The sequence below is a fragment of the Podarcis melisellensis genome, assembly GCF_964234715.1.
Source record: "Podarcis melisellensis genome assembly, chromosome: 6".
NCBI lineage: Eukaryota > Metazoa > Chordata > Lepidosauria > Squamata > Lacertidae > Podarcis > Podarcis melisellensis.
Genome location: NC_138538.1, coordinates 13,046,079 through 13,071,653, shown reverse-complemented (window position 1 = coordinate 13,071,653; position 25,575 = coordinate 13,046,079). Strand labels below are relative to the sequence as shown.

Sequence of the window (25,575 nt, the reverse complement as noted above, 5' to 3'; positions counted from 1 at the left end):
GATTGCTTTTATCTTGATGAAAGTTTCACTCTGTTCCATAAGTGAGCTTGCACTTTTAATGACCTTATACTTTTCCCAGGTTCTTCTCTATGTGCATTTCCTTTTACGTTTTGCTGGAAGGGAAAGAAAAGAATACTAAACTTTAGAATATTTTCCTACATATGGGAATGTAGAGGCCTCCCACAAATGCTCCCCTGGAGAAGTGTTCTGTGTTTCCAGACCTGGAACCCACTTCCTTTAACACGAATTTAGGGAACCATTTCTAAAATTTTGTACCATATATTTGTATAGTGGTAGTGCTGAGGCTAAGACCAGGAGGTGCATCCTGACCCACTAACTGACAACCTATGCTCTTCTGGGTTCTCTGCTTCCCCCAATTGTAACTGCTGATGCTGTGCTATTCATGTTAATGCGAGTTCCAGCTGGACCTCACATGCAGCTATGTAGTGACATACCTCTCTCCAAGTCCTCAGTGCACAGAGTATTTCAGATGACTGTGGAAGTGGCTTGTGTGCCGGGCTTCTAGATAACTATGTGTACTGTGGGAGCACCTCATGAGGTCTGAAATGGTCAAGCTGTTGCAAAGCGTTTAGTACAGTGGCAGAGTGGTTGGCCAAGAATCTTTGGGGTAAAAGGGAAGGCTCAGCAAAATGCCTGTGGGAATCCCTTCAGTGCACAGAAGTGCACCCAGGAGGTGTTGCATTTATCACCATAGTCTTTTTACAAGTGAAACAGAACTTGCATCTGACTGAACACATTCACAGCTCAGTCTCAGACAAGTCATTTCAAAAGTTCATTGAATACATTGAAACTACTCCCAGGTTAAGTGACTTTATGACTTCAGTCTTTCTTGGGGAACCAGCTTAAATGACTCTTTTTCTCACTTATGCATTGAATATTGGGAAAGTCCATTCCTTGTGCCAGCTACAGCACTGAAAATACAAACAAAAAATCCTACTTACCCCACAAGCGTTTTGTTAGTTGCTCCCCAACGAAGTAGAAGATTACCATTATAAGAAAAGATATGGAGATAAATATTGCCCGTCCTAATGGACTGAGCACTCCTAAAACTGGATATGCCCAAATCCCACTTGTATGGTTTACCCACATTATCCTAGAAACAAGGGGAGACAGAGTCACAAATAGCCATAAATTTTATAGGTAGATACTGTAGTTGATTTCTGAAGTTGCATGGAAAAACTATTCTATATTTGCTGATAATTTCAAATATAAAACTGTAAGTTAAGCGCATAAATTTGGATTTTCTTAAAAACATAGAAGTACAATTCATACTTGAAAGCAATATTGATTTAAATGGAGGACCATATGACCTATGAGTATTTTACTTTTGCTAGATCATCTCCGTTTACTTTTGCTAGATCATCTCATTTCCCAAAACAACTAATTTTTCTTCATTAAAAAAGTAAAGATTATTCAACAGAGATTTCTGAGTGAAATGGGGCTTGGTAAGTATTTGTGAAGACTTTTTAGCATCTAGAAGAGGTATAAAGCATGTGAAATCTAATGTAATGCTTCCCACCATGTATAGTTGGGTTTATAATTAATGCTTGACATGGTTAAAAATGGGTTTGCAGGTTGGTTTGAGGTAGCTATGGCTATAATCTCTATCAGCATACCAACCACAGAACCATAAAAACACCAGACAGCAACAAGTACCGTATTTTTTGCTCCATAAGACACACCTTTTCCCTCCTAAAAAGTAAGGGAAAATGTGTGTGCATCTTATGGAGCAAATACAGGGGGAGGCAGGCAGGAAAAGCCCCCAAGAGCTCCACGCAGCTCTTGCGGGCTTTTCCCCAGGAGGGAGAAGGGACTGACGCGGCCAGTCAGTCCCTTCTCCCTTCTCGTAGAAAATGGATAGTGCTCGCTGCCTTGGCTTCTTTAGCCTTGCGCAGCCTCTCCCAGCTGCTGCTAACTAAATGGCTACACTAGAATTAATCTGTGCCTGCTACCACAGAAATGGTATTTTAAGGTCTTGCATAAATGGATCAAAGTAATGATAATAGGACTATGCTTATGGTAATTAAAGAAATGGTAATGGAGCAATAGGCATTAGCAGTGTAATATTTACTTGCAATATTTTATGGCTGCATAAACATTCCAACGAATTACAGAAAATTAGTTCAAAGAAGCCAAAAATTGTTAGAGATGTAATACAGTGGAACCTCGGTTTTCAAATGTAATCTGTTCCAGAAGACCGTTCGACTTCCAAAATGTTCTAAAACTGAAAGCAGAAGCCTCAAAACAATAGGGAAACTCAAAATGGCACGTTCGACTTCTGAAAATTGTTTGAAAACCAAAGCAGTTACTTCTGGGTTTTTGGCGTTCGAAAGCCAAAATGTTCGACTTCCAAGATGCTCGAAAACAGAGGTTGCACTGTATAATTACATTGCATCAATTACAAATTATTTTAGGCTATTTTGAAAATGATGTGTGATCAGATCATCATAATTTATTGAGAAATTTTATAACAGCAAAAATGTTAATAGCTGCTAAATGGCCCATTCATAAAATATCAACAGAACAAGAGTTGCTTAATAAGATACCAACACTGCCATGACCTTTAAACTTGTTAAAATGGTATGTTTAAGAGAAAGGAGACAAAACCAATAATAATCTGGGAGGCTCTGGTCTAATTTTATTAATTATATGAAACAAATAGAATATTGAATATAAGCATTTTCATATAGTTTTATACTAGATGAGTTTATCAGACAATTTATGATAAAATGATGTTGTACATTTATAGTATCTTGAGATCAACATGATAAATATATTAAAATAGTTATTTTAAAGAAGCCATTGCACATACGGATTCCAATAGGCAGCATGCACAATATGCTTCCTATGCTTTTTAAATTTTATTTAAAAAAAAGGATTTGCTAATTTAAAAGGAACAATCCAACTAAAATGATTAAAAATACTTTATATTTGAAGTGTGTTTGAAAAAGATACTTGATACCTACCATGAGAGGTATACAACTGCAAAGGCGCAAAGGCCCAAAATTCCTCTACATCTACGGGGATACTTATGATCACAAATGAACAATTCTATGAAAAGCAGTGGGAGGATGGTGGTATGCTAAAAAACAAAACACAAACACACACAAATGTAAGTGCTGGAAACATATGGCAAATCAAAACAAAGTTTTATTGTTTTCAGTAGTTGTATTAAATTAGAGTTATTTGAACTTCTGTTCCATGTTTTATTCCAAGTAAATATTTTTATAGTCTAGCTTAGCAGTTCTCAAATTTACTACCTGTAGGTAGTACTTAGGATGGTTGAAAATGACTGAGGTCCACTGTCATATGCAGGGGTAGCAGCAGTTACAAAATAGTGGCAGATGAGAGCATTTTCAATCAGCTGGCAATTACTGGCATCATTTTCTATGGCTGTCTGATCCATCTTGGGAAATTTATTAATTCTTTGCCACAGTGGTTTCCTCCCTGACACAAGCAGTTCCTTAGCTCAGTTTCCTCAAGCTAAGTCTTCTTCTTTGCCAATCACTCGTAATATCACACCCTGAGTGAGGACAAAATTTGGTCCCCCCCAAAAAACTTTGAATAGGTACCTGTATAAATATGGGTTAGACCTTATTATTAGTCCCCTCAGCTCAGTAGGGGAACCATCTGCACTGCCCTAAATCTGCCGCTGTCATGACCTGCTACACATATTATTCTGCTGTCTCTTTCAAAGGCCCAGGAGTTCTGTTAGGGTGAGTGGTTGTCAACCACATACATGTGTGTTTTTGCTTTCAGAGCCTATTCTAGCCCTGAGAATATCCAAAAGAGGCTTTGACTTTGTTATTTAGAGTTAGCATATAAAATAACACTTTCCCACACCGTAGTTCAATTTCGCTTTGACTGGTGGAGTGGGTGGGGGTAGTGACCCCTCCACCACTCTCTTTTCATGCAGCCTCTGGGGAATGTCAGGGAGTAGTCTCAGCCTGCACAAGTGAGACAAGGGCTGTCATGGTATAAAAGGTAAAAGGTAAAGGACCCCTGGACAGATAAGTCCAGTGAAAGGCGACGATAAGGTTGCGGTGCTCATCTCACTTTCAGGCCGAGGGAGCCGGTGTTTGTCAGTAGACAGTTTTCCGGGTCATGTGGCCAGCATGAATAAACCACTTCTGCTGCAACGGAACACTGTGATGGAAACCAGAGCACATGGAAACCCAGTTTACCTTTCTGCCACAGCAGTACCTATTTATCTACTTGCACTGGCGTGCTTTTGAACTGCTAGGTTGGCAGGAGTTGGGACAGACCAATGGAAGCTCACTCTGTTGCGGGGATTCGAACCACCGACCTTCCAATCGGCAAGTCCAAGAGGCTCAGTGGTTATATGAAGCAGCTAGCAGCGGAGGAAGGGTGAATGGATGATGTCGTCTGTTTATGGTGGGAATAAGGAGCTATACATCTTAAAGGGGGCTATCTGAATGATGTGCTACGTGCCCTCTCCTTCCTTCCCTTTGCTGTAGAGTCCAAATAATGTATGAGAGATATGTTTACATAGTGGTATAAGGGGATTCAAATTCCTGTGTGCAGAGATTCCACAGGATTCAGTGGCTGCGTTCTTGCTGTGTGCCCCATAGTAGTTTGGACATAACAGGGTGGTCCATTTAATTTAATCCTAGAAGCATGTGCTTCTGATCTCATCTTTGGCATGCTCTAGAAGAGGAAATGGGAACACATGACCCAAAGATTCACTGCAGCTTATGCACACAATGTTAAATAATCATTTCACCTATTACATTTGAACTGACGCTTATACCTAAGTTCTGCAAAATATTATGATCAGATAAACAATAAATGAACTGAACACAGCAAAAGAGATACCTGAAAAACAAATGGTGTACACTTACCATAGTATGATTAAGCCAAATTGGATTAACGTCATCCAGCTGTAAAGGATACACTAGTTCTCTGTCATATACGTAAAGGCTCCAGAAAGCAACAGGTACAAACTGTCATTAAAACATTTGACAATTAACACTTGTATCCTCAGACAAATAGTAACAATAGACAGTTAATGGTTTTTCCAAATCAAAGTATTTGTTAGCCTTTTCCCTTCTTTCTTACCGCAGCTCGCTTATTACAGTGAATAAAACCTGACTATTGTGAATGTAGTTTTCTTCTATTTTGCCAGATAAAAATAATAAAAAACCTTAGCATCAAACACTCTGTATTAAGGTTCAAGCTTTCTTGTTTTGCAAATAAATAGCTGCAAGGAAACCTAAGTAGTGAGTTTAAGTGTTTGTCCACATTTGAGCATCATTTAGCCATGAATCCCTTTCCCTCTCACCCCATCTGAATTAGACTAGAGTAGTCCACATCCAAATGTATTTGCATTTGTATATGAGGTACAGCTTCAGACTTTCCCCTTCATACCAGCAGGTGCTCCCTCCTGTGTTTGTCACCTTCTAATTTGTTTATTTTGTTATGCCAATTAAGTACTGAAAGGGCCTGTAGGCAGTTAGCTTGGTGTGAACTTTTAACTTTTCCCCAACCAGGAAGTGTGTGTGTGGGGGGGGGGGGGAAGCAAGCAGCACAGTCATAACTGTAAATTCTCAAAGCACACTTATCAGATAGCTGTACAATATTTGGTGCAGAATCTTTAATGTACAGTTTTCTGGTTTTGTGCAAATCTTGAGGGAGCAAAAGAAAATATACACACACAGATAAGGCTACAACCCTACATTCAGTAGCATACTGGAAATAGTTGTGAGCACAGCTAGAAAAGAAATTAAAATACAGTCAACAATCTTCAGTAGACAAAATATTGAAATTCCATATAAGCAAATGCTTGCTTTTTTGTTTGTAGCAGCACATATGCTAGTCGTGCAATCATGCTGGAAGGACTCATTATCTATTGTTACCTATCATTAGAAGCATGGATAATTATATTGACTAGTCAGAAAAACTAACAACTCAAGTTCAGGCACAAGGACAACAATTTTTTTTTAAGAAACTTGGTCTGATTTTATTGATTTTATTAATGAACAAGATGAGAGGATGAACCCATCAAAGACTCAGAAAATTGTGAAAATATATGTTTCAATAATATATGAACAATAACAATTTAATAATATTCAGTAATATGAATGGCTGTCAAAGTTTTCATTAATGAATTATGGTGATGGAATTGATTGCTTTTACGGCCCGTTGTTCAAATTTTTAATAAATAAATAACATTGAGGAAGCAGTGGATGTGAAAAGGGGAGTAGCAGAAAGTGATGAATGATGCACCCACCTTAAAACACAAACAATTTTTTGTGTGACCCCAAGCAAAGCATCTTGAAGCCCAATTTCCCAGATTATCTCCTTATCAGATAGACCTAAATTTACAGGGGGAAAGTATCAAGATTGGTGTAGTCTGGGAGTAATATGTATGCTTTGCAAATTAAATGGACAAACTGTTGCAAACAGAACAGTAAACTCATGTGGACAAGCCCTTAAACACACTCTCTCTCCCACGCAGTCCTGCCAAAAATGTTCTCTGAAGTTGCCAGAGATGCCAATGCAGACTTTCATTGAAATGCAAATAGTAGCTTTGGACAGGCTATTCTTATTGAAACCAGGTTTCCCCACTGCTTCATTTTACCCAGTTTTTCTGCCCCAGGTAAAGCCTCCAGAGGGGTGCTATTGAGGCTCCCAGCCTCAATGGTGAGGGGGTACCAAACTGGGAACTAGATGCCTGGAGGGAGTCTTGAACCTACTAGCCTTTCTCCAGTGGCATCTATGAATTCTTGTGCTAGACTATCATTAACTATTCTATAGGTCTGTTCGCTTCATTATTAAAAATGAACTATCTGGGCTCTTCTTCTCAAAACAAAGTTTCTCCTGATTTAAATGATAATGTGGTAGGTTTTAAGAATGGGATTTGTAAAGCCCCACACTCATCTTAGATTCAAACCATTTGGAGGGAAATCATCCCTTTTTAAATATACCAAGTGACAATCTACTCAGCACCCTTGGAATGCAGCAAGATAATTAAATGAAAACAACACAACAACAGTTACTTCTTGTATTTTAAGAATGATCAATGCTGTTGGTTTCATTTAGACATGCCAGGCTCTTAATGACAGTCTTTTAGAACAGTGTTTCCCAACCTTTTTTGGGCAAAGGCACACTTGTTTCATGAAAAAAATCTCGAGGCACACCACCATTACAGCCCCGTGACGTCAGCGCGCAGCGTCACGCCGGGAGGGACATGAATTGCTAGCAAATTACATAATCACCTCCTTGAGGGCTGGCTCATCTTCTCCGAAGGCAGAACCCCATTAATTAACAGCACAGACTCACACCATAGCCAAGACGAGGGGGGAAAACCTCAGTCATGCACAGTCATGCACATGTGGGGGCTAAATGAGGACGAAGACCGGGCAGAGAGCAGGGTTCAAATCACCCCACCTGGCCAGGACAATCCCTGGGTGCTCCCTTGGGCCACTCGCCTGACCCACCTCGCAGGGCTGTTGTTGCGAGGATAACACGGGGAGAACCACGTGCGCCCCCGGGAGCTCCTTGGAGGAGAAAGCGGGCGATGAATGCAATGCACGAAATATATGAGAGGTGACCAGGTTTTGCAGGTGAGGGGCCCCCGCCAGCCTCCGCTTCCAACACCCGGCGCAACGACGCCGAAGTTTCCCCCCGGGCTCGGCTCGGGGAGCACCGGTGCTCCCCCCACGGCTCCCCTTCGCCCTCCCGGCTCTCTCTGCCGCCCACTGGGCACCCCCCTCACCTGCCAAGTCCGGAGCGCCGGTGGAAGTTGCATGCATGCATGCAGGGCGTCGCGTTGCCATTGCATTGCACTGCACTCCATGCAACGCCTGCACGCATGCATTGCCTTGCACGCCCGCCAAGGGGTCTCCCCGTGGTCCGATGCGTCCCCTCCGGCGCGGATGCAGCATTGCAAAAATAAAAAAACCCCGACGCAGCCCTACCTGGGGGGCAGCCTCCGCCGCTCCGCCTCCGCGGGGATCCCCGGGCTCCATCCTGCCGCCCGATCTCCGGAGGGCGCAGGCAGGCTGTGCGGGGTCTGCGCGGAAGAGCCCCTGCCCGCCCGGCTGCCGCCGCTGCGCTCATTCCATGGCCGGGAGAAGAGCGCTTCAAATAAAACGCCCGGCCCGCCAGGCGACGCTGGGAAACGTAGTTCGCGCACCCCGCGCGGGCGCGGAGCCCAAGGGCGAGGGAACTACGGATCCCGGCAGCCCCCGCGCCGGGGACAGAGGAGGAGAGGCCGGGTGCAGGGATGGAGGGACGGGTGGGCGAGCGAGTGAGTGAGTGGCAGCCGCCAAGCCTTGGCCGAGAGCCAGGAAGGGCCTCCCCGGAGGAGGAGGAGGAGGAGGAGGGAGGCGCAGAGCGGGAGGGAGGGAGGGAACCCCAGGGGTCATCTAGTGACGGCGCCACAATCGAAAATTTGACTTTAAAAAAAAAAAATCTTTCAATTTTTAATTTTTTCCCGCGGCACACCAGGCAACATCTCGCGGCACACTAGTGTGCCGCGGAACAGTGGTTGGGAAACACTGTTTTAGAAATCTGGAGAACATCGCCCATCAGACCTAGCCAGCAGGGATAATGGAAGTAGTTCCAAACATCAGGATGCATCAGGTATGAGGAGCGCTGTTCTATAGTACGCATGTATTTCAATAATAGAAACAGTAGTTACTTACTAAGCCAATAGGAAACACATATGAAGAGAAGATGAAATCTCTGAGAGGCACCACCAGTGATGATACTCTTTTCTCTAATGAAGGCATGCACAGAGCTACAGTATCAGATATGACACATAACAGATACAGGATTGTCTGTAGAACCTATGAAATCACAAAGAAGCTATTAGAAATACGCATGGGGCTCAGTATGTATATTTTTTCCTTTTCTGGTTTAGTTTCTTAACAAGGGATGCACACACCATACATTTAAAGCACATTGCTTCCACCCACCCCCTGAAAAAAAAATCCTGGGAACTGTAGCTTACTCCTCACAGAGCTACAATTCCCAACACTCTTAGCAAACTACAGTTCCCAGAATTCATTGCCTGCGCTTTAAATGTTTATTAGGCGTACTCAGCCAAGGAAAATAATTTGAAGCATATTACTGGTTGGTTCAGTGTATCTATTATCTAAAGGCCTTTATATTTCCCTCAGCAACATTGTATCTTAACGTAAACAAGATTTTATGTGTTAAAGTTGCTCTGAGTTCTTTTTTGGGGGGAAATCATCCTTATCTATTTATTTATGCCCGCCTTTTCCCCTGACAGGGACTCAACAAATAACAACAACCCCAACAATAAACGGGGGCATGCGAGTCATAGCGTACTTGGGAGTAACGGATGCGAGTTAGGGTGATGTATAACTAATTATCACTTTTTGCTATAAAACTCCCGGGGGGAAGGGACACACAAAAGAAACTAAATTTACCTCAGCGGGTTCACCCGCCCTAACCTATTTCAACTCTCTCTCTCTTTCTCCCCCTCCCCCACCTTCCCGCGCGCGCCGCCCTGCACGTGCGGCCAAGGAGCGCTCCGTCTGCGCACGCGCGGCGCCCTCCCGCTCTCCCTCGTTCCCTTTTCGCAGCCGCCGCCACCACCACCTGGTTGAGGAAGGTCAGGTGTTTCCAGGAGCCCCCGTAGGTGACGTCCGGCTCCTTGCGGACCGACCTGGGAAACCCCGCGTTCTGGCTGACGGCGAAAACCGCCCAGAGGAAGCAGAGGAAATGTAGGAGCGCCGCGGCCCGCTGGCCCCGCAGCGGCACAGCCATTGTGGCTCAGCCAGCGCTACGCCGGGCGAGGGGACTCGTATGGATGTGGTGGAGAAGCGGCAGCGGCGGCGGCAGCTGCCCATCCGCCCGCGCTGGCTGGAATGGCGGGTCCGGGCCGCAACCCCTCGAGGCCCAGGCGCCACCAACGGCGGCCGCTCGCGCCGATGGTGCCCACTGCGCAGGCGCTGCAGGAGGTGGTCGGCGCTCAGCCGCCCGCCGCCATCTTTTGGCGCCTTTCTGCCTCGACTGAGGGGAGCCTGACTGGCTCCTCGCGACGCCTCCTCACCTCACAGAGGGTGGACCGTACCATGTCAGCGACTGCTCTGTCTTTTCGCCTGTTTATGTTTGGGTGGGGGTAGTGGTAACACAGTGAGGTGGTCAGGGCCGTTCCCCGCCTCCTTCGCCCCGTGTTTTCTTCGAGAAACCTTCATGGCAGGTAGGCAGTCAAAACACTTGATCCGTGGCAAGGGTTGACCTGGGTTTCCCGCTCTGACAGCGCTTCTCGGATCCTCACCCCCGCCCCCAAATTGGAAATGGTCCTGACCTCGCCTGGATGCTGTGGGCGGGGCTTGAGCTGTGACGAGGGTGGACGCGTCGTCATTTGGACCCTGTTTGACAGCTGCAGGGAAGGATGGGTTGCTCACATCAGTGCAAGGTACCCCTGCTGAAATCGCCTTTTTTAATTCTTAATTTTAAACACAGCTATTAAGTGTCCTGCTTTTTTCCACTTGGACCAGGTTACTTACTAAAGCGTTCTAGAACCTTTCGTCATAAGAAGTTTTAATAAAGTTTCTATACCAGTTTGATTGTAGGAAAAAAATCTCAAAGCTGTTTCCAGAAAAAGATAGCAAAACAATAACATGACCACTAAAATTTTTACAACTGTAATTTTAAAACATACAAAAGGTTAAAACCACAATAAAATAGACTTGAGTTTTATCTTATTTGGTGCAGTATATCTGCAGAAGACCCAGGGGCTATCTCATTGCTGAACATGCTTTCCCCTGTCCTGTCCCCAGCACCAAATTTGGCAGCAGTTCCTAATCAAGTTTGAGATGCACATGGCTTTAAATGTTGTTGTTGTTGTTTAGTCGTTTAGTCGTGTCCGACTCTTCGTGACCCCATGGACCAGAGAACGCCAGGCACCTCTGTCCTCCACTGCCTCCCGCAGTTTGGTCAAACTCATGCTGGTAACCTCGAAAACACTATCCAACCATCTCGTCCTCTTTCGCCCCCTTCTCCTTGTGCCCTCCATCTTTCCCAACATCAGGGTCTTCTCCAGGGAGTCTTCTCTTCTCATGAGGTGGCCAAAGTACTGGAGCCTCGGCTTTACAATCTGTCCTTCCAGTGAGCACTCAGGGTTGATTTCCTTCAGTATGGAGAGGTTTGATCTTCTTGCAGTCCATGGGACTCTCAAGAGTCTCCTCCAGCACCATAATTCAAAAGCATCAATTCTTCGGCGATCAGCCTTCTTTATGGTCCAGCTCTCACTTGCATACATCACTACTGGGAAAACCATAGCTTTAACTATACAAACCTTTGTTGGCAAGGTGATGTCTCTACTTCTCAAGATGCTGCCTAGGCCTGTCATTGCCCTTCTCCCAGGAAGCAGGCGTCTTTTAATTTCGTGGCTGCTGTCACCACTTATCAATCGTAGATTTTTAAAAAGTGCTTTTGTAATCTGCATTTTTTCCTCAGAAGTGGGATGGGCTTCATTTGTTTTCTTAAATATTCCATTTTTTATTTAGCATATAAACTGTATGTATTCACTTCCACAAGACTTATTTATAACACTTGTATCCTATCACTCTTAAGTATAAGAGTGTTGGCAGTGTAGGATGATACACTAGGACGATCCTTCATCCAAGCATTGATTAGACCCACTGATTTAGGTGACTTGAAAAGGGAATTAGACAAATTCATGAAGGATGACAGGCATTATCAATTAGCATTATTCCAAACCTCCGGTTATTAGTGCAATGACCTAAAGGATGAGCAGTTGCTGCCCATGATAATCCTATGCTATTGAAGGTGGATAGGTGGGTTGCACTGCCTGCTGATTACAATGAGTGTGTTATGCTGGACAAGCTTGTTCCAAGCCTTGGCTGAAATCTCATGATGGTTGGGAGCCTTTTCCAGTTTGTAAGAAGGAGACACACTGATTTCCACAGTTGTCTTGTAAAGCAGCCCTAGCTATCCTGTCCCACAGTTTAGTAGTAGATCCCACCTTTCAAAATAATGTCTAATAACTTGTCAACAATCTGTAAAATTAATGTTCATAGCAGTATAATTTATGCTAAATAATGGCTTACATGTTAGGGGTTATAAGAACCAAAATAGGTAAAACACTCTTTACACTCAATCGTTTTGATTTAAAACTAAAACAATTAGTTTTTAATTCAGTGGTGTAAATGTTCAAGTATCTGTCTAATCTAAACCTCTGCATAAGTGATGCTTGCTGAAAATGGACTAACTTTGCAAAATAGCTCTTAACAGGTTCTGTTACTTTGATGCTGTTCTTCACATACAGTTGTGATTTATTTAACTACGATCACAAACGTCTGGCTATATTTGTACTTTAAATAATTATCTGTTGTGTTTAAGTCAGAAAAAAGTGATGTGTACAATAATGCTGACTTCAGAACAATAGATATACAAGACTTGTCCGCATTCTTCACTAAAGGACCATCATTCATAATTTTGAAAATATGGAAGAACTGAAAGTAGGGAAGGTGATGTGAACCATACAGTCCCTGTGGCTACCATGCTGCTTGTCTCTCTTGTTTATTGTATAGCTTTTTATAAGAAACAATATATAACTTGTAAAGAAGTAATGAAAGGTGGATTTGTTTTATTTGTCTGATTCAAATGACATTTGCATTATCCTACAGCGTATCATGAGCTTTAATTCGAACTTCTGGTGATAACTAGATTTTTACTTTATATTAAATCTTGAGTCTTGTTATTTAACTACTAATTTTTGCTCTATCTGAACATTCTTGGTGTTAGATTTTCATCTTTAAAAATATACACGGGCTTGTATCTATATGAGGAACTGCAAGTCAGTGTACCGTGACTTCCAGATACATGTATTTTGTATGAAACCATCAAGCATTAATAATCTCTTGATATGGCTTCTTTTTTCTTCTCATTACCCGTTCCTTTTTCCAAATATTGTTACGGTATGCAGATTACCTAATTGATTTCTTACTGATAAAAGAAATATGCCACATAACAACCGCACACTAGAGGGTGCTAAATAGCAATGCAGAATTGGTTTCCGTGGTGACAGACATAAACTTTTGTGAAAGTCAATCTTAACTAGTGTTCTTGTATAACTGACTATGTTCTGATGAGTAATCCATTGCATTTTTGTACATATTTATGGTGTGCTCTGACTGAACTTCCAGAAATGTTTATCTTTCTGAGATTTTTCATACTTTTATACCCAACTATTGCAAAGCTGATTGAATAATACCTGCCTTGAGCATTACGCATAATGTAACTCTCCTATTTAAAATTATTTTAAGATTTTACTAATGGAGTGAGTCAATTACCAATTTACACAAGTGTATTTCTGCTGCTGTCAATATAACAAATACACCAGTGTAGCTGCCACTGAGTCTTACTAGACTTGTTAGTACTATGTTACCCATTTTTTTACATTTAAGTTGATTTATGTTGTTGCATTCCCAACTCACATTAGCCCCAGCCAGCAATGAGCAGAGATAATGAAAGTTTTAGTCAACCATATTGGTTACCCTTGCTGTGTAAGCCTGTTAAGGAAGCATCATAGCCCCAAGCAGTTCTTTGCATATGCTGGATGCTCCCAGCATAGTGAACCCACATGCATGCCATGATATAAATGTTATGGCCAGCAAGTCACCTGTATGCTACATTGAGGCTGCAAATGGGATTCAGGGAAGAAATAAATGACTGGAAACCACAAAAGGTGAGCATTGCTTGTCAAATGTATACACGTTGTATAGGTGATAAATGCACTCTAAAGAACCAGTTTGAGGGTGGGTGCAGAATGGTACAGGAGAAGGTGGACCTGTACATTACTCCTATGTTTTACTGAGTGATTTAAATATAATCTATAGTTAAATATCATCTATAGTTGTAGTGTGAGCTCCTTTTTGCTGGCAAAATTGAGTTAAGGGGTGATTTTGACAGTGTGATGGACCATTGCGTTGAATCTGGTTCCCATTGTTCTTTAATTAATTGTGTTGGGGAAATTTACAGTGTCTTGGAGTAGTATTTTATGAATTGCAGAAACTATCACTCTGTATTATCCTCCTGTTTCTCAAAAGGGGCTAGTTGCTGTGTGTTTTTTTACAGTTGGGTTGGATAGAGGAGCTTGCAATTGGTGGCAGAGTAGTCTGGCTATTTGAATTAATCCCATTTAATTTGCAGTTTTTGTCTCGTGGTTTGGAGCAATGCACTCTATAGAAACACTCCAAATCACCCATATATAGTTTCAAATCATAGAATCATAGAGTTGGAAGAGACCACAAGGGCCATCGAGTCCAACCCCCTGCCAAGCAGGAAACACCATCAGAGCACTCCTGACATATGGTTGTGAAGCCTCTGCTTAAAAGGAGACTCCACCACACTCCTTGGCAGCAAATTCCACTGTCGACCAGCTCTCACTGTTCTTCCTAATGTTGGGAATGCAACAACATAATCAGGGAGTATTGTTAGCTATGAAACAATAAATTGTGTGGAGCCCCCCTTTTTAGCTTACTCTTTAAAAAATAAAAACAAAGATTATGTCTTCTAGAACTATTATTCAAATCCGTTAGTTTATTTCTCATTTCCATATTTTCAGCTGTGAAAATGGGTAAATTTTTCAACATGTGCCTGTAATTTTGTCGTTGTTGTAGATTCTGTCAGAGCTTCAAGCTTGGTGTTAAATCCCTGAAATAGCTCCTCCATAGGGCACAGCAGGGTCTTAATTAAATCCTTAAGTGTCTCCTTTTGATTTGCTAATAGACTTGTAGGTTCTGCCCTTGTCATATTCCCAACAGTCTCTCTTGCTGCAGCCTCCTTAGGGCTTCATTAACTTGTGACCCCAAAATTCGGGATTCCCCCAAAACTGATGCCGTAGTTTTGTGCTGTGAACCCGTGTTTTGTGTGATTACCCCAGCCAGATAACTTCTTAGAACTTCTTACTAATTGGATGTGTACTGCTTTTGAACAGCTACCTATTAATAACATAAACTTATCCTGTACAAATTAGTCTAATCCTTCTTTAAGGTATCTAAATGATTCACGGTAATGGATTTTGTAAGTTAATTATATACAGTGATACCTCGGGTTACAAACGCTTCGGGTTACAAACTCCGCTAACCTGGAAGTAGTACCTTGGGTTGAGAACTTTGCCCCAGGATGAGAACGGAAATTGCACCCTGGCAGCGTGGCGGCAGCAGGAGGCCCCATTAGCAAAAGCGCACCTCAGGTTAAGAACAGTTTTGGGTTAAGAACAGACCTCCAGAACGAATTAAGTTTGAAACCTGAGGAATCACTGTATTGTACAAATGAATACTTTCTTTGTCCTGAACCTATTTCTGATCATTTGGCTGACAAAGATAGCTCATTTTTGGCACATTATACATTGGTACCTCGGGTTAAGTACTTAGTTCGTTCCGGGGGTCCGTTCTTAACCTGAAACTGTTCTTAACCTGAAGCACCACTTTAGCTAATGGGGCTTCCTGCTGCTGCTGCACCGCCGGAGCATGATTTCTGTTCTCATCCTGAAGCAAAGTTCTTAACCTGAAGCATTATTTCTGGGTTAGTGGAGTTTGTAACCTGAAGCGTATGTAACCTGAGGTGCCACTGTAAATCTCTGTCAAGTTCTTCTAAGTCCCTGCTAAAAGGCCTCATCTTCTTAAGCCATTACTTCAGACATAAGACACTGTTGTTTCTTGATCTCACTTTCTCTAAGTATATATGCCATGGTAAGTGTGAGAGCGTTGTATTGGGGTTGGTTTATTTATTTGTATGAATTTCTATACTGCTCAGTATATAAAATACCTGAGCCATGTACATTTTAAGACCTGAAAGCAACAAGCAGAATAAAATACATGAGCAACTGTAAATCTTCTTTAGTATGGACATGCTTTCACAAAGTACAGCTGGGTGACACAGAGAAATACCATGCAGGTATCAGTTCTTGTTTCAGTCTACAGCTGAGTGAACAAGGAGACATAATGCTCCTTGTTGTACTGAGAAGTGCATTGATTCGTAGTTCCTCCATTTTGCAGCAGCTTGTTGTGCTGCTGTTGGGGGGCTGCTCCCTGCCACTTGTGAAGTTATCATGGATTGTCAGATTCTTTAGGAGTCTATGTACCTTGTGTATAGTACCGTCTTTTAAATGATGTTGAACAGTATAACCCTATACATACCTTTCAAGAACAATTGCCACTGAGTTCAGTGAAGCTTTCTCCCAAATTACTGGGTATAGGGTTGCAACCTAAGCACATCCATTGCTTTTAGTCATGAGGGCCATATACTATCTCCAGAATCAAAGTCATGCCTTTGAGTACTGGTCGCTCGTAAGAGCCAGTGTGGTGTAGTGGTTAAGAGCGGTAGTCTCGTAATCTGGGGAACCGGGTTTGCGTCTCCGCTCCTCCACATGCAGCTGCTGGGTGACCTTGGGCCAGTCACACTTCTTTGAAGTCTCTCAGCCCCACTCACCTCACAGAGTGTTTGTTGTGGGGGAGGAAGGGAAAGGAGAATGTTAGCCGCTTTGAGACTCCTTAAAGGGAGTGAAAGGCGGGATATCAAATCCAAACTCCTCCTCCTCCTCCTCCTCCTCCTCCTCCTCCTCCTCCTCCTCCTCTTCTTCTTCTTCGTCGTCGTAAGCAACAACATAAGCATGAGAGAGCTATTATCCTGCTTGTGGGCTGGATTGAGCAAGAGGAAATGGAATTCTGGGCTAGATAGACCTTTGATCTGATCTTGCAGGGCTCTCTTTATGGGATAATTAGCTGAGTCACGCATCAAATCCTGCAGGGTTCTTCTAATGGCTAATATTTTAAATTTTCAGCTGTGCAATGCTTTAACAGAGGAGGCGAGATTGCCCTTTCCTCATTCTTTAGCTAGTGCTATCAGTTGGCCCCCAAGCTGTTGATGACATCTTTTGTAAAACATACCGTAGCGATTGCTGGTAGTGATAAGTTAAAATAAATGCTGTTATAAATCTCAGTCGAATTACTAAGGTTTCTCTGTAACTATGGAAACATAGTTCTAGACATTAGAGTGCAAAAGGGAGAATCTTAGTGTTACTGTGACAACTGATAACTACATGAAAGCTAAAAAAGTGACAGATTTTTTACAATATGGTCATATACAAGCCTGGTAAAATTGTGTATGCTTGAGTACTGAGATACTGTACAATCATGTGTATATAGGTATCCTTACAAGGGTTTGTTGTTTCACATTTCATCTGATTATATATACAGTTATAATAATATAGCTTGTATGCTTCAAGCATATGCATGTTGCTGGCTGACTGCAAATCTTCCTCCTCAAATTAAGAACCAGGGAGGGACCATCACTCACTACATGCTTTGTGAACAGAAGATCTCAGGTTCAAACCCTGGCATATCCCCATTTGAGGATTAGGCAATAGGTAATGCAAAGATCACTACCTGAGACTCTGGCGATCTACTTCTGATCAGAATAGAGTGACTGGCGGAGGAAGAGGAGTGTGGGGGGAGCACACCGCCCCGGTAGCGTGATCCCAGCAAGGTGCCATTGCAGCTGCCCCCCCCAGCCCGCGCAAACAGCGCACCACGCCCCCAGGACGTGCGCCAGCCCCGTCCCCGCCTGCTCTCCACCCCCCCAGTGCCGGAGCATGAAGCTCTGCCACTGAATAGAGTAAAATGGAGCTGGACTGGACAGATAACTTGTCTGGCAGTGGTATAAGGCAATTTCCTATGTTCCTAAATATGCAGAAATAATATCCATTGCTGCTGGCTGTTCCACTTCTGGCAGTGTTTGAATGTGTAAAAAAATGTCATCCTGTGAAGGAAGCTTTTACACAAGTGAAAAGCAATTGAACCTCCTTCCTTCCTTCCTTCCTTCCTTCCTTCCTTCCTTCCTTCCTTCCTTCCTTCCTTCCTTATCATCTAGTTTTCTGTGTTTGGGGAATTTCTTCTTGATGGATCATTCAAACATATGATTCTCAAACCAGCAACCTCAATTGTACAGTTTAGGAAGGGAAGCACACATTTGCATATTTTGAATTGGCCCAGAGGCCGCTTGAAGTATATGAAGGTGAAACTCCTACAGGCCAATATTGTCTCCCATCTGTGCTTTGGCTCGCTTTGCTGGCTTCTGTTATTGGGAGACCTGGCTCCCAGTTTCAGAGAGATGAAAACAACCCATTTTTAGACTTTCCTAGTTATGGTAAATTTGAGTAAGTGTACATTTGGTTTACAGTCTATTGGGAAGTATCTTAATTACTTGCTACTTTCAGTCAGTGAGGCACAAGCATCTTTGTTCATGACACCATACACTTCAGTGCTTTGGGGGATTCCCATATGTATTTCTATTAATGTATTTCTATGAATGTATACAATGCAACTTGAATTTTATATTTAAAAATGGATTTCAAAATGCAGGTGTTTTCTGTTTTCAGATATAATGGGCCTTTCTGACCTGGATTTGCTATCGGCATGGAAGTCAAATGGGGCCACCCCAAAATAAGATGGTTTCAAGAGGTACAGAATGTTGAAGGGGTTGGGGTTGGGGAGAGGAGAGGAGAGGAGAGGAGAGGAGAAAGAATTAGCTCACTCAAGCCTTCTCAGTCTGGAAGCGGGGGGTTAGGATGGGGAGAATGTATGTTGCCCAGAGTGGCTGGGGTAACCCAGCCAGATGGGCAGGGTACAAATAAATTATTATTACTATTATCTTAGAAACTTCAGGGTTTTACCATGGCTTCTGATCAAGAACAAATCATGGCTTGTTGGTTTGGGTGCAGTGGTAAGCTGGGGTTTGTTTCAAAGCAGGAAAGGAGGGAGAGTATCACTAAACAAGAGTAAGGAGAAAGAAGAGGAGGAATTTGTAATAGTGAACCTTCCAAAATTCCCTGATACTGAGTCAGATTATTATGACTGTATGATACATCACCTTGGTTAGCAGTTAGTATGCAGTATGAGACAGCTCTTGACTTAATTTTTACTTATTAAATAAAATGAATCTGCTTTCTGAAATGTATATGTGTTTGCTTTTGGAAAAGGTAGTTTCATGGTAACATCTTTCATATGTGTTATTTGGATTAAATTACCGGCTTAAAATAGCATTGCTTATATGTAAAAAAAATAAAAGCTTCATATAGACTGAAACATTCAATCAAATTTTCTGTGAACTTAAGCTCTTTCAACTCTTTAATAATGGAAGAAGATTGTATAGATGTTAGAATGATTCCTGGCCTCTAGGCAAACAGTGAAATTAAATGAGTTGCCTTTATATTTCTAAACCATTTTGTCTGTAGTAATACTGATCTAGATGCTAAGCTGCAACAATAGAAATTGTAGTGTTTCCCTGACAACTGAGAAAAACAGACATGCATAAAAACTGAGGTTGAAGGATGCAGCACTCATAGATAGTGTGGGTTGGGATGGCTTCTTGCCTCGCTTGAGATAGCAAATAAAGAGTGGGGGGAAATATTATGAGAAGAGTAGTTCTAAACTCTTTAGCATCTGGATGGGGCTTCAAGAAAGCAAATGAGAATGCCAGATCCTGGCCAGATTTGACCATAATTTGGTGTGCTTCAGGTAAGTTTTCCTTTTTGCACATTATATGTAGAAATAATCATGTCAGACTCTTGTCAGTCCATTCCGTTCTCAGTGCAAACCCATATTCTTTCTACTCCCAGACCCTTCCCATCCATGCCACTAAAACTGACATCTTAGTCTATAAGCAACTACTTCCTAAATTTGCAGCAACTAATCATAATTTTTGTTCAGTTCATTTTGGCCTCTCCTATCATCTTTCTCTTATACACAGTTCTCCACTAGTGGGTGTGCACTAAAAGCCCAATTGAAGTAAATGAAACAGATGCGTGGGTAGGTACAAAACTGTATTCTTTTAAGTTCAGTTTTTTCTGACCTCATGGATTGTTGGGAACAAATGAACCCAGTCCAATCATGACTTGTTGGAGCAGCGTGAACCTATGTGGCAGGAGGGAGGCACTTTCATGATTAAACCATTATTTTAAATGTCCTGTGACTTACTGTGAATGAAGCAAATATAGGCCATCTGAGCAGGAATTGTGCCAGTTTTGTGTCTTGTGCAGTATTCTTCACACACTTCACACACTATTAATATGGAATTGGCAATTATTTAAAATGTATACATCACATTTTCAACCTTATCTCAGTTTTTAAGTTTTAAAATACTGAAAAATATGTAGTAATTAAAAATTGTGTTGCGGGCTGCTTTGATGTTTGTTGAATTTTTGTGAATTAAAAATTTTAACCTCAGTGGAAAGAAGAGCTCGGTGAGCACAGTAGGGTGAGTGATATAGGAAGCACAGAATTACTCTGCTTGCTCTTGAGTTACAGTACTCTAGCTGCCGTGAAAAGTATGTGTGCTGTAAATGGCTACATGCAGAAAAAGAGATTTGCAGATGTGATAAGAGAAGTCATCCGGAAGCAATTAGTCAGAGTAGGTTGTTGTGCAGGTGCTGTTACCATAGCAAGGAACGTATGCACATGTGATCCTTTTTTGAAATGCAGTATTGTTGCTGAGGAACAATTAGCTTCCTGTCTTTACCATAGGGATATACGTAAGTGAAACAGTGGGCAACTCATGAATGCCCCTGCTGTACTAATGACTGTTTTCACCATGAAACAAAGTGTTATCTATGAATTTAACTGATGTCAGTTTAGCTGTTTTGACTTCGTATGTTTTTAGGTGCACACAAGATGCTCCTGGGTGGGTTTGACTTTCCTGCTAAGTTTAAATTAACTTTCCTTTCTCTAGCTGAATGTTGTGTTGACTGCTCTAGATCTCCCTCTGAAGGATCAGGTTTGTAGTTTGTGGGTTCACCTCGTTCCATTGCTGTCACTTGAGACCCAGGTAGCCTCAGTGGTATAGAGTGCCATAAGCTTAGGCTGGTGGCCCAACCATGACCCTATCTGGACAGGGATATATGCACTACAATGATAACTGGGCTACAATCTACTAACCAAGATTGGATTAGTGCAATGTGCTTTATATGGGGCTGCCTTGGAAAAGAGTTTGGATGCTTCTACAGTGGAGCCTCGCAAGACGAAATTAATTCGTTCCGCAAGTCTCTTCGTCTTGCGGTTTTTTCGTCTTGCGATGCACGGTTTCCCATAGGAATGCATTGAAAATCAATTAATGCGTTCCTAGGGAAACCGCCTTCAGACCAGGTCCGGGGACAGTCTGTCCCCGGACCTCTTCTGAAGGCTGGGGGGCGCGGGCTTCGCAGCAGTGCTACGAAGCCCGGCGGCTGGGGCAGGTGTTCCCGCCCCCCCGCCCGGCTTCGCAGCAGCGCTACGAAGCCCGGCGGCTGGGGCAGGTGTTCCCGCCCCCCCACCCCGCTTCGGAGCAGCGTTCCGAAGCGGGGTGGCTGGGGCAGGTGTTCCCGCCCCCCCGCCCGGCTTCGCAGCAGCGCTACAAAGCCCGGCGGCTGGGGCAGGTGTTCCCGCCCCCCCGCCCGGCTTCGCAGCAGCGCTACGAAGCCCGGCGGCTGGGGCAGGTGTTCCCGCCCCCCCGCCCGGCTTCGCAGCAGCGCTACGAAGCCCGGGGGCTGGGGCAGGTGTTCCCGCCCCCCCGCCCGGCTTCGCAGCAGCGCTACGAAGCCCGGCGGCTGGGGCAGGTGTTCCCGCCCCCCCGCCCGGCTTCGCAGCAGCGCTACGAAGCCCGGCGGCTGGGGCAGGTGTTCCCGCCCCCCCACCCCACTTCGGAGCAGCGTTCCGAAGCGGGGTGGCTGGGGCAGGTGTTCCCGCCCCCCCACCCCGCTTCGGAGCAGCGTTCCGAAGCGGGGTGGCTGGGGCAGGTGTTCCCGCCCCCCGCCCGGCTTCGCAGCAGCGCTACGAAGCCCAGCGGCTGGGGCAGGTGTCCGGGATCTCTTTTGAAGCAAGCGGCTGCGGAGAGAAGCGATCTCCCCGCAGCCGCTTGCTTCAAAAGAGGTCCGGGATCTCTTTTGAAGCAAGCGGCTGCGGAGAGAAGCGATCTCCCCGCAGCCGCTTGCTTCAAAAGAGGTCCGGGATCTCTTTTGAAGCAAGCGGCTGCGGAGAGAAGCGATCTCCCCGCAGCCGCTTGCTTCAAAAGAGGTCCGGGATCTCTTTTGAAGCAAGCGGCTGTGGAGAGACGCGATCTCCCGCAGCCGCTTGCTTCAAAAGAGGTCCGGGATCTCTTTTGAAGCAAGCGGCTGCGAAGAGACGCGATCTCCCCGCAGCCGCTTGCTTCAAAAGAGGTCCGGGATCTCTTTTGAAGCAAGCGGCTGCGGAGAGACGCGATCTCCCCGCAGCCGCTTGCTTCAAAAGAGGTCCGGGGGCAGCGGGAAGAGCTGCCCCCGGACCTCTTTTGAAGCAAGGGGCGGTGGGGAGAAGCGATCTCCCCGCCGCCCCTTGCTTCAAAAGAGAAGACCCGCTGTCCCCGGGGCAAGCTTCGTTTTGCGAAGCAAGCCCATAGGGAAATTCGTCTTGCGAGACAACTCGAAAACGAAAAAACCTTTCGTTTTGCGAGTTTTTCGTCTCGCGAGGCGTTCGTCTTGCGGGGTACCACTGTATTAGTGCAGAATGGGGCTGTCTGACTGTTGACAGATTTCAGAGGAACAGTTCATATAGCACCAATTCTGTTACAAGTCCACCAGATTGAATGAATGATTAGGGAATGAGAAAACTACATGTTTTTGCTGCAGTTTATACATAGTGTATACACAGTTCTCTGTGTGTTTGAATGAACGGTAGGTGTTTGTATGAATTATTTTAATGTTATAATTTATGTTTGTTTTTAAATATATTGTAAGTTGTTTTCAGACCTTCAAGTAACAAGTGACTAGTCTAAATAAATTCATGTCCAGAGCAGTCGCAGATGTTACACTGAATGTGGGACTGTCTGAAAGTTGAGAATGGGCATATTCCATGTGTGTACTGGAGATTCCATGTTTCATTGGCAAAGGGGAGACAGAATAGGAAGTATGGGAAATCCTGCTTCAGCCACCTGTCTTCCCCACTCAATCTGCTGGCCTACCCATTCATACCTTATCTCCCAAAGCAACCAGTGGCAGTGGCAGGGAAAGCAGGAAGGGTTGCAAAGCCCACTGCACACTGATCCACCTGCCTGCCTCTGGTTACCTCCTCATGACTAAGGCTGCTTGCCTCCTGGGGCAGCTTTCCAGTGACAGACCTGCTTTGTTGCCACTTTCTTCCTCCTTGACACCTGATGCTCCTGGGGCAGACACTGTGTTGCTGGAATGAGGTATGCAGCTGCAGCAGCAGAGCAGTAAGGTTGCTCAGGGGCTGCCCTGGCTTCCCTTAGCTGTTCCTTTGCAGCTCATCTGGGCCCACTGCTTACCTGTCTGCCTGCTGCTCTTTCATCTTTGGTATGGTCGCCTCCTGGTGACCATGGGAACTGCAGCATTGTCACATTCTTTGATTCAAAAATATAGTACATCCATCCAAAATGCTCGTTATACGAAAATTCACTTATCCAAACATGACAGGTGCTGTCTCCAATCCTGTTTTAGTAGCTGAAACCTCTGCGTGTGCAACTGCAGCTAAATTGGTACCATTGGATCTGGTTTGTCATCATACCATGATTGGAGATGATGGAGTGTTAACAGTGGAGCACCACTTCATCTTTGTGACTTCCAGGAGAGATTGCATGGATGCTCTTCCTTTTTGAGAACTGGCTATAGGTTTTTCAAGATAGGCATGACCTATCCATATACAGCAATGATATTGTTTCTCCAAATCTTTTCAATACATTCTCCATAAAGACATGTTAGAATGGATGGGCTTATTTGGTGCCAGTGACTTCATTTGTTTCCATGGTGCTTTGAATTTTTGCCAAGCAAAATTCTTCGCAGTTTTGAGCAAGTTAAGTGTCTTTGCTAGCTGTGTCTTTAATCCTATGCACACAACTATCAGTTTTGCCAGGACTTGTTTATTCTGTTTGCTGGTAGAAAGTTTTTCTGTAGTCCTCTTTGCTAATATATTTTTGATTCTCTAAATGGAAATACAATTATTTATTTTAAAGGTAAAGTGAACTCAAAAGGGAACTATAACCTCATTTCCAGCAAGATTCACAAAGATGCTTCATTTCTGCTGAGCAATTAAAAACTGATCTCCCCCCCCCCCCGAAGTTACACTGATGGGAATACCTGATTTTGTGGATATATTTTATGATTACAGGTAGTAGCTGTGTTGATCTGCTGTAGTTGAAACAAACAAACAAAAATCCTTCCAGTAGCACCTTAGAGACCAACTAAGTTTGTTATTGGTATGAGCTCTCGTGTGTATGCACTGGTATCTGAAGAAGTGTGCATGCACACGAAAGCTCATACCAATAACAAACTTAGTTATTCTCCAAGGTGCTACTGGAAGGAATATTTTATGATGTTTTCTTGTATAATAATAGTTAACTGTTTCTATTCTTTCGGATTAACACTCTTATAAACATAATAGCAAGGACTCTACTTTTCAAGAACCCATTATTCGATTATGCATGTGCAGAACACAAGTGGTAAAAATTAATCTTTATTCATGAAGTGCTCTGAGACCTTTATTCATGAAGTGCTATGAGCTGTAGGAGTACAAAGAATTATTAGTGTGTCAATGGGAGAGTGAAAATACTCAAGATGCCAGTGTAATGGAATTAAGATGCTTCACCTATTAGGTTGCTTTAGATTAGTTAGCGAGAGCCTGAAATTTTCTTTCTTATATTTAATTGCAGTGATTCGTCAAATTGGGGTGGGTGAAGGGAGGGAAAGTGAGTATTTATGATTCCTTGAATCCTAGTGAGCTTGACAGCAAATCCAAGACAATGGATATTTGTAGCAAAATAATTTGCTCTTTAATGGCAACTAGCAACTTTTGTTGGTTCCAGTGCTATTAAAACTTATCATCCTTTCATTGTGAGAACTGTTGATTTTATTACCATTCTCTGCTTCCTGTTCTTTGACCAGTTGCTGATCCATAAGAGGACCTGTCTTCCTATCCTGTGACTTGCTGAGCTTGATGAATGTTTTCCAAGGGTTGGATCCAGTGGCGTATATGGCCACATCCGCACAATACATTTAAAGCACAGTTTTATCCCTTTAACAGTCATGGCTTTCCCTCAAAGAATCCTGGGAACTGTTGTTAAGGGTGATGAGTTTTTAAGAGACCCCTATTCATCTCACAGAGCTATAATTCCCAGAATTCCCTGGAAATGATTGATAAACAACTATGGAGAGCCACTACCAGTCACTGTATAGTATTGAGCTGGATGGATGTATAAGGCAGATTTCTATGTCATTCCTAAATCCTGTTTGGATAATTATTTGTGCAGCAGCTGAACACTAGCAGCATAGTACATGTGAGATTTGTTGATTTGAATAATAAGCAATCTTGTGGAGTTTCAACTTCATCTATTCCAGGGCTAGGAACCCTGTGTTCCAACGCTGTGTTCCAAGAGTCATGTGCAGCTCTTGACCTGATTTCATGTAGATGGGGGAGCTGGAAGGGAAGGAGGAAGAGAAAAAATGGGGTGGGGGGGAGAGTGGTTGAGAGGAATAAAGTTGAAGGGGCTATTTAAACAGCGTCTGCA

At 43.5% G+C, this 25,575-nt stretch overlaps 2 protein-coding genes and 1 long non-coding RNA gene across 8 annotated transcripts in view; 1 reads left to right on the top strand and 2 right to left on the bottom strand.

The window, feature by feature from the left end:
* Positions 1–25,575, bottom strand: part of LOC309373298 — a 95,131-nt gene that overhangs the window by 1,464 nt on the left and 68,092 nt on the right. The gene's annotated exons all lie outside the window — the stretch shown is intronic.
* Positions 43–9,782, bottom strand: LOC309373100 (androgen-induced gene 1 protein-like). 2 transcript variants are annotated; one of them, XM_081917324.1, is made up of 6 exons: positions 9,610–9,782; positions 8,691–8,834; positions 4,884–4,985; positions 2,988–3,103; positions 963–1,114; positions 43–113 (listed from the first exon to the last, which is right to left on the bottom strand). In XM_081917324.1, exons 1-6 carry the CDS (start codon positions 9,778–9,780, stop codon positions 88–90), a joined length of 711 nt encoding a protein of 236 aa, XP_081773450.1. In that variant the 5' UTR covers positions 9,781–9,782; the 3' UTR covers positions 43–87. The 2 variants fall into 2 exon arrangements, with proteins under 2 accessions (XP_081773450.1, XP_081773451.1); XM_081917325.1 differs by having other exon boundaries at positions 9,613–9,782.
* The window catches only part of ZNF831 (zinc finger protein 831), a 46,502-nt gene continuing 31,010 nt past the window's right edge, over positions 10,084–25,575 (top strand). Inside the window, exon 1 of one of the 5 annotated variants that reach the window (XM_081916603.1) lies at positions 10,084–10,216. Coding sequence is in view for 2 of the 5 variants with exons in the window: in XM_081916598.1 (XP_081772724.1) it covers positions 18,465–18,509 (45 nt within the window). In the remaining 3 variants the exon portion in view is untranslated. Of the gene's footprint in view, positions 10,217–17,899; positions 18,510–24,024; positions 24,180–24,378; positions 24,511–25,575 lie in introns of those variants that run through there. The other 4 variants (XM_081916598.1, XM_081916602.1, XM_081916599.1 and 1 more) reach the window with 4 other exon arrangements.

Coding starts and splice junctions, on each gene's coding strand:
- LOC309373100 (XM_081917324.1), bottom strand. CDS start 9,780: ATGGCTGTGCCGCTGCGGGGCCAGCGGGCCGCGGCGCTCCTACATTTC. Junction 4,986..8,690: donor ATGTGTTTCCTATTGGCTTA/GTAAGTAACTAC, acceptor TTTTAATGACAG/TTTGTACCTGTTGCTTTCTG. Junction 3,104..4,883: donor TTTGGCTTAATCATACTATG/GTAAGTGTACAC, acceptor TTTGTTTTTTAG/CATACCACCATCCTCCCACT.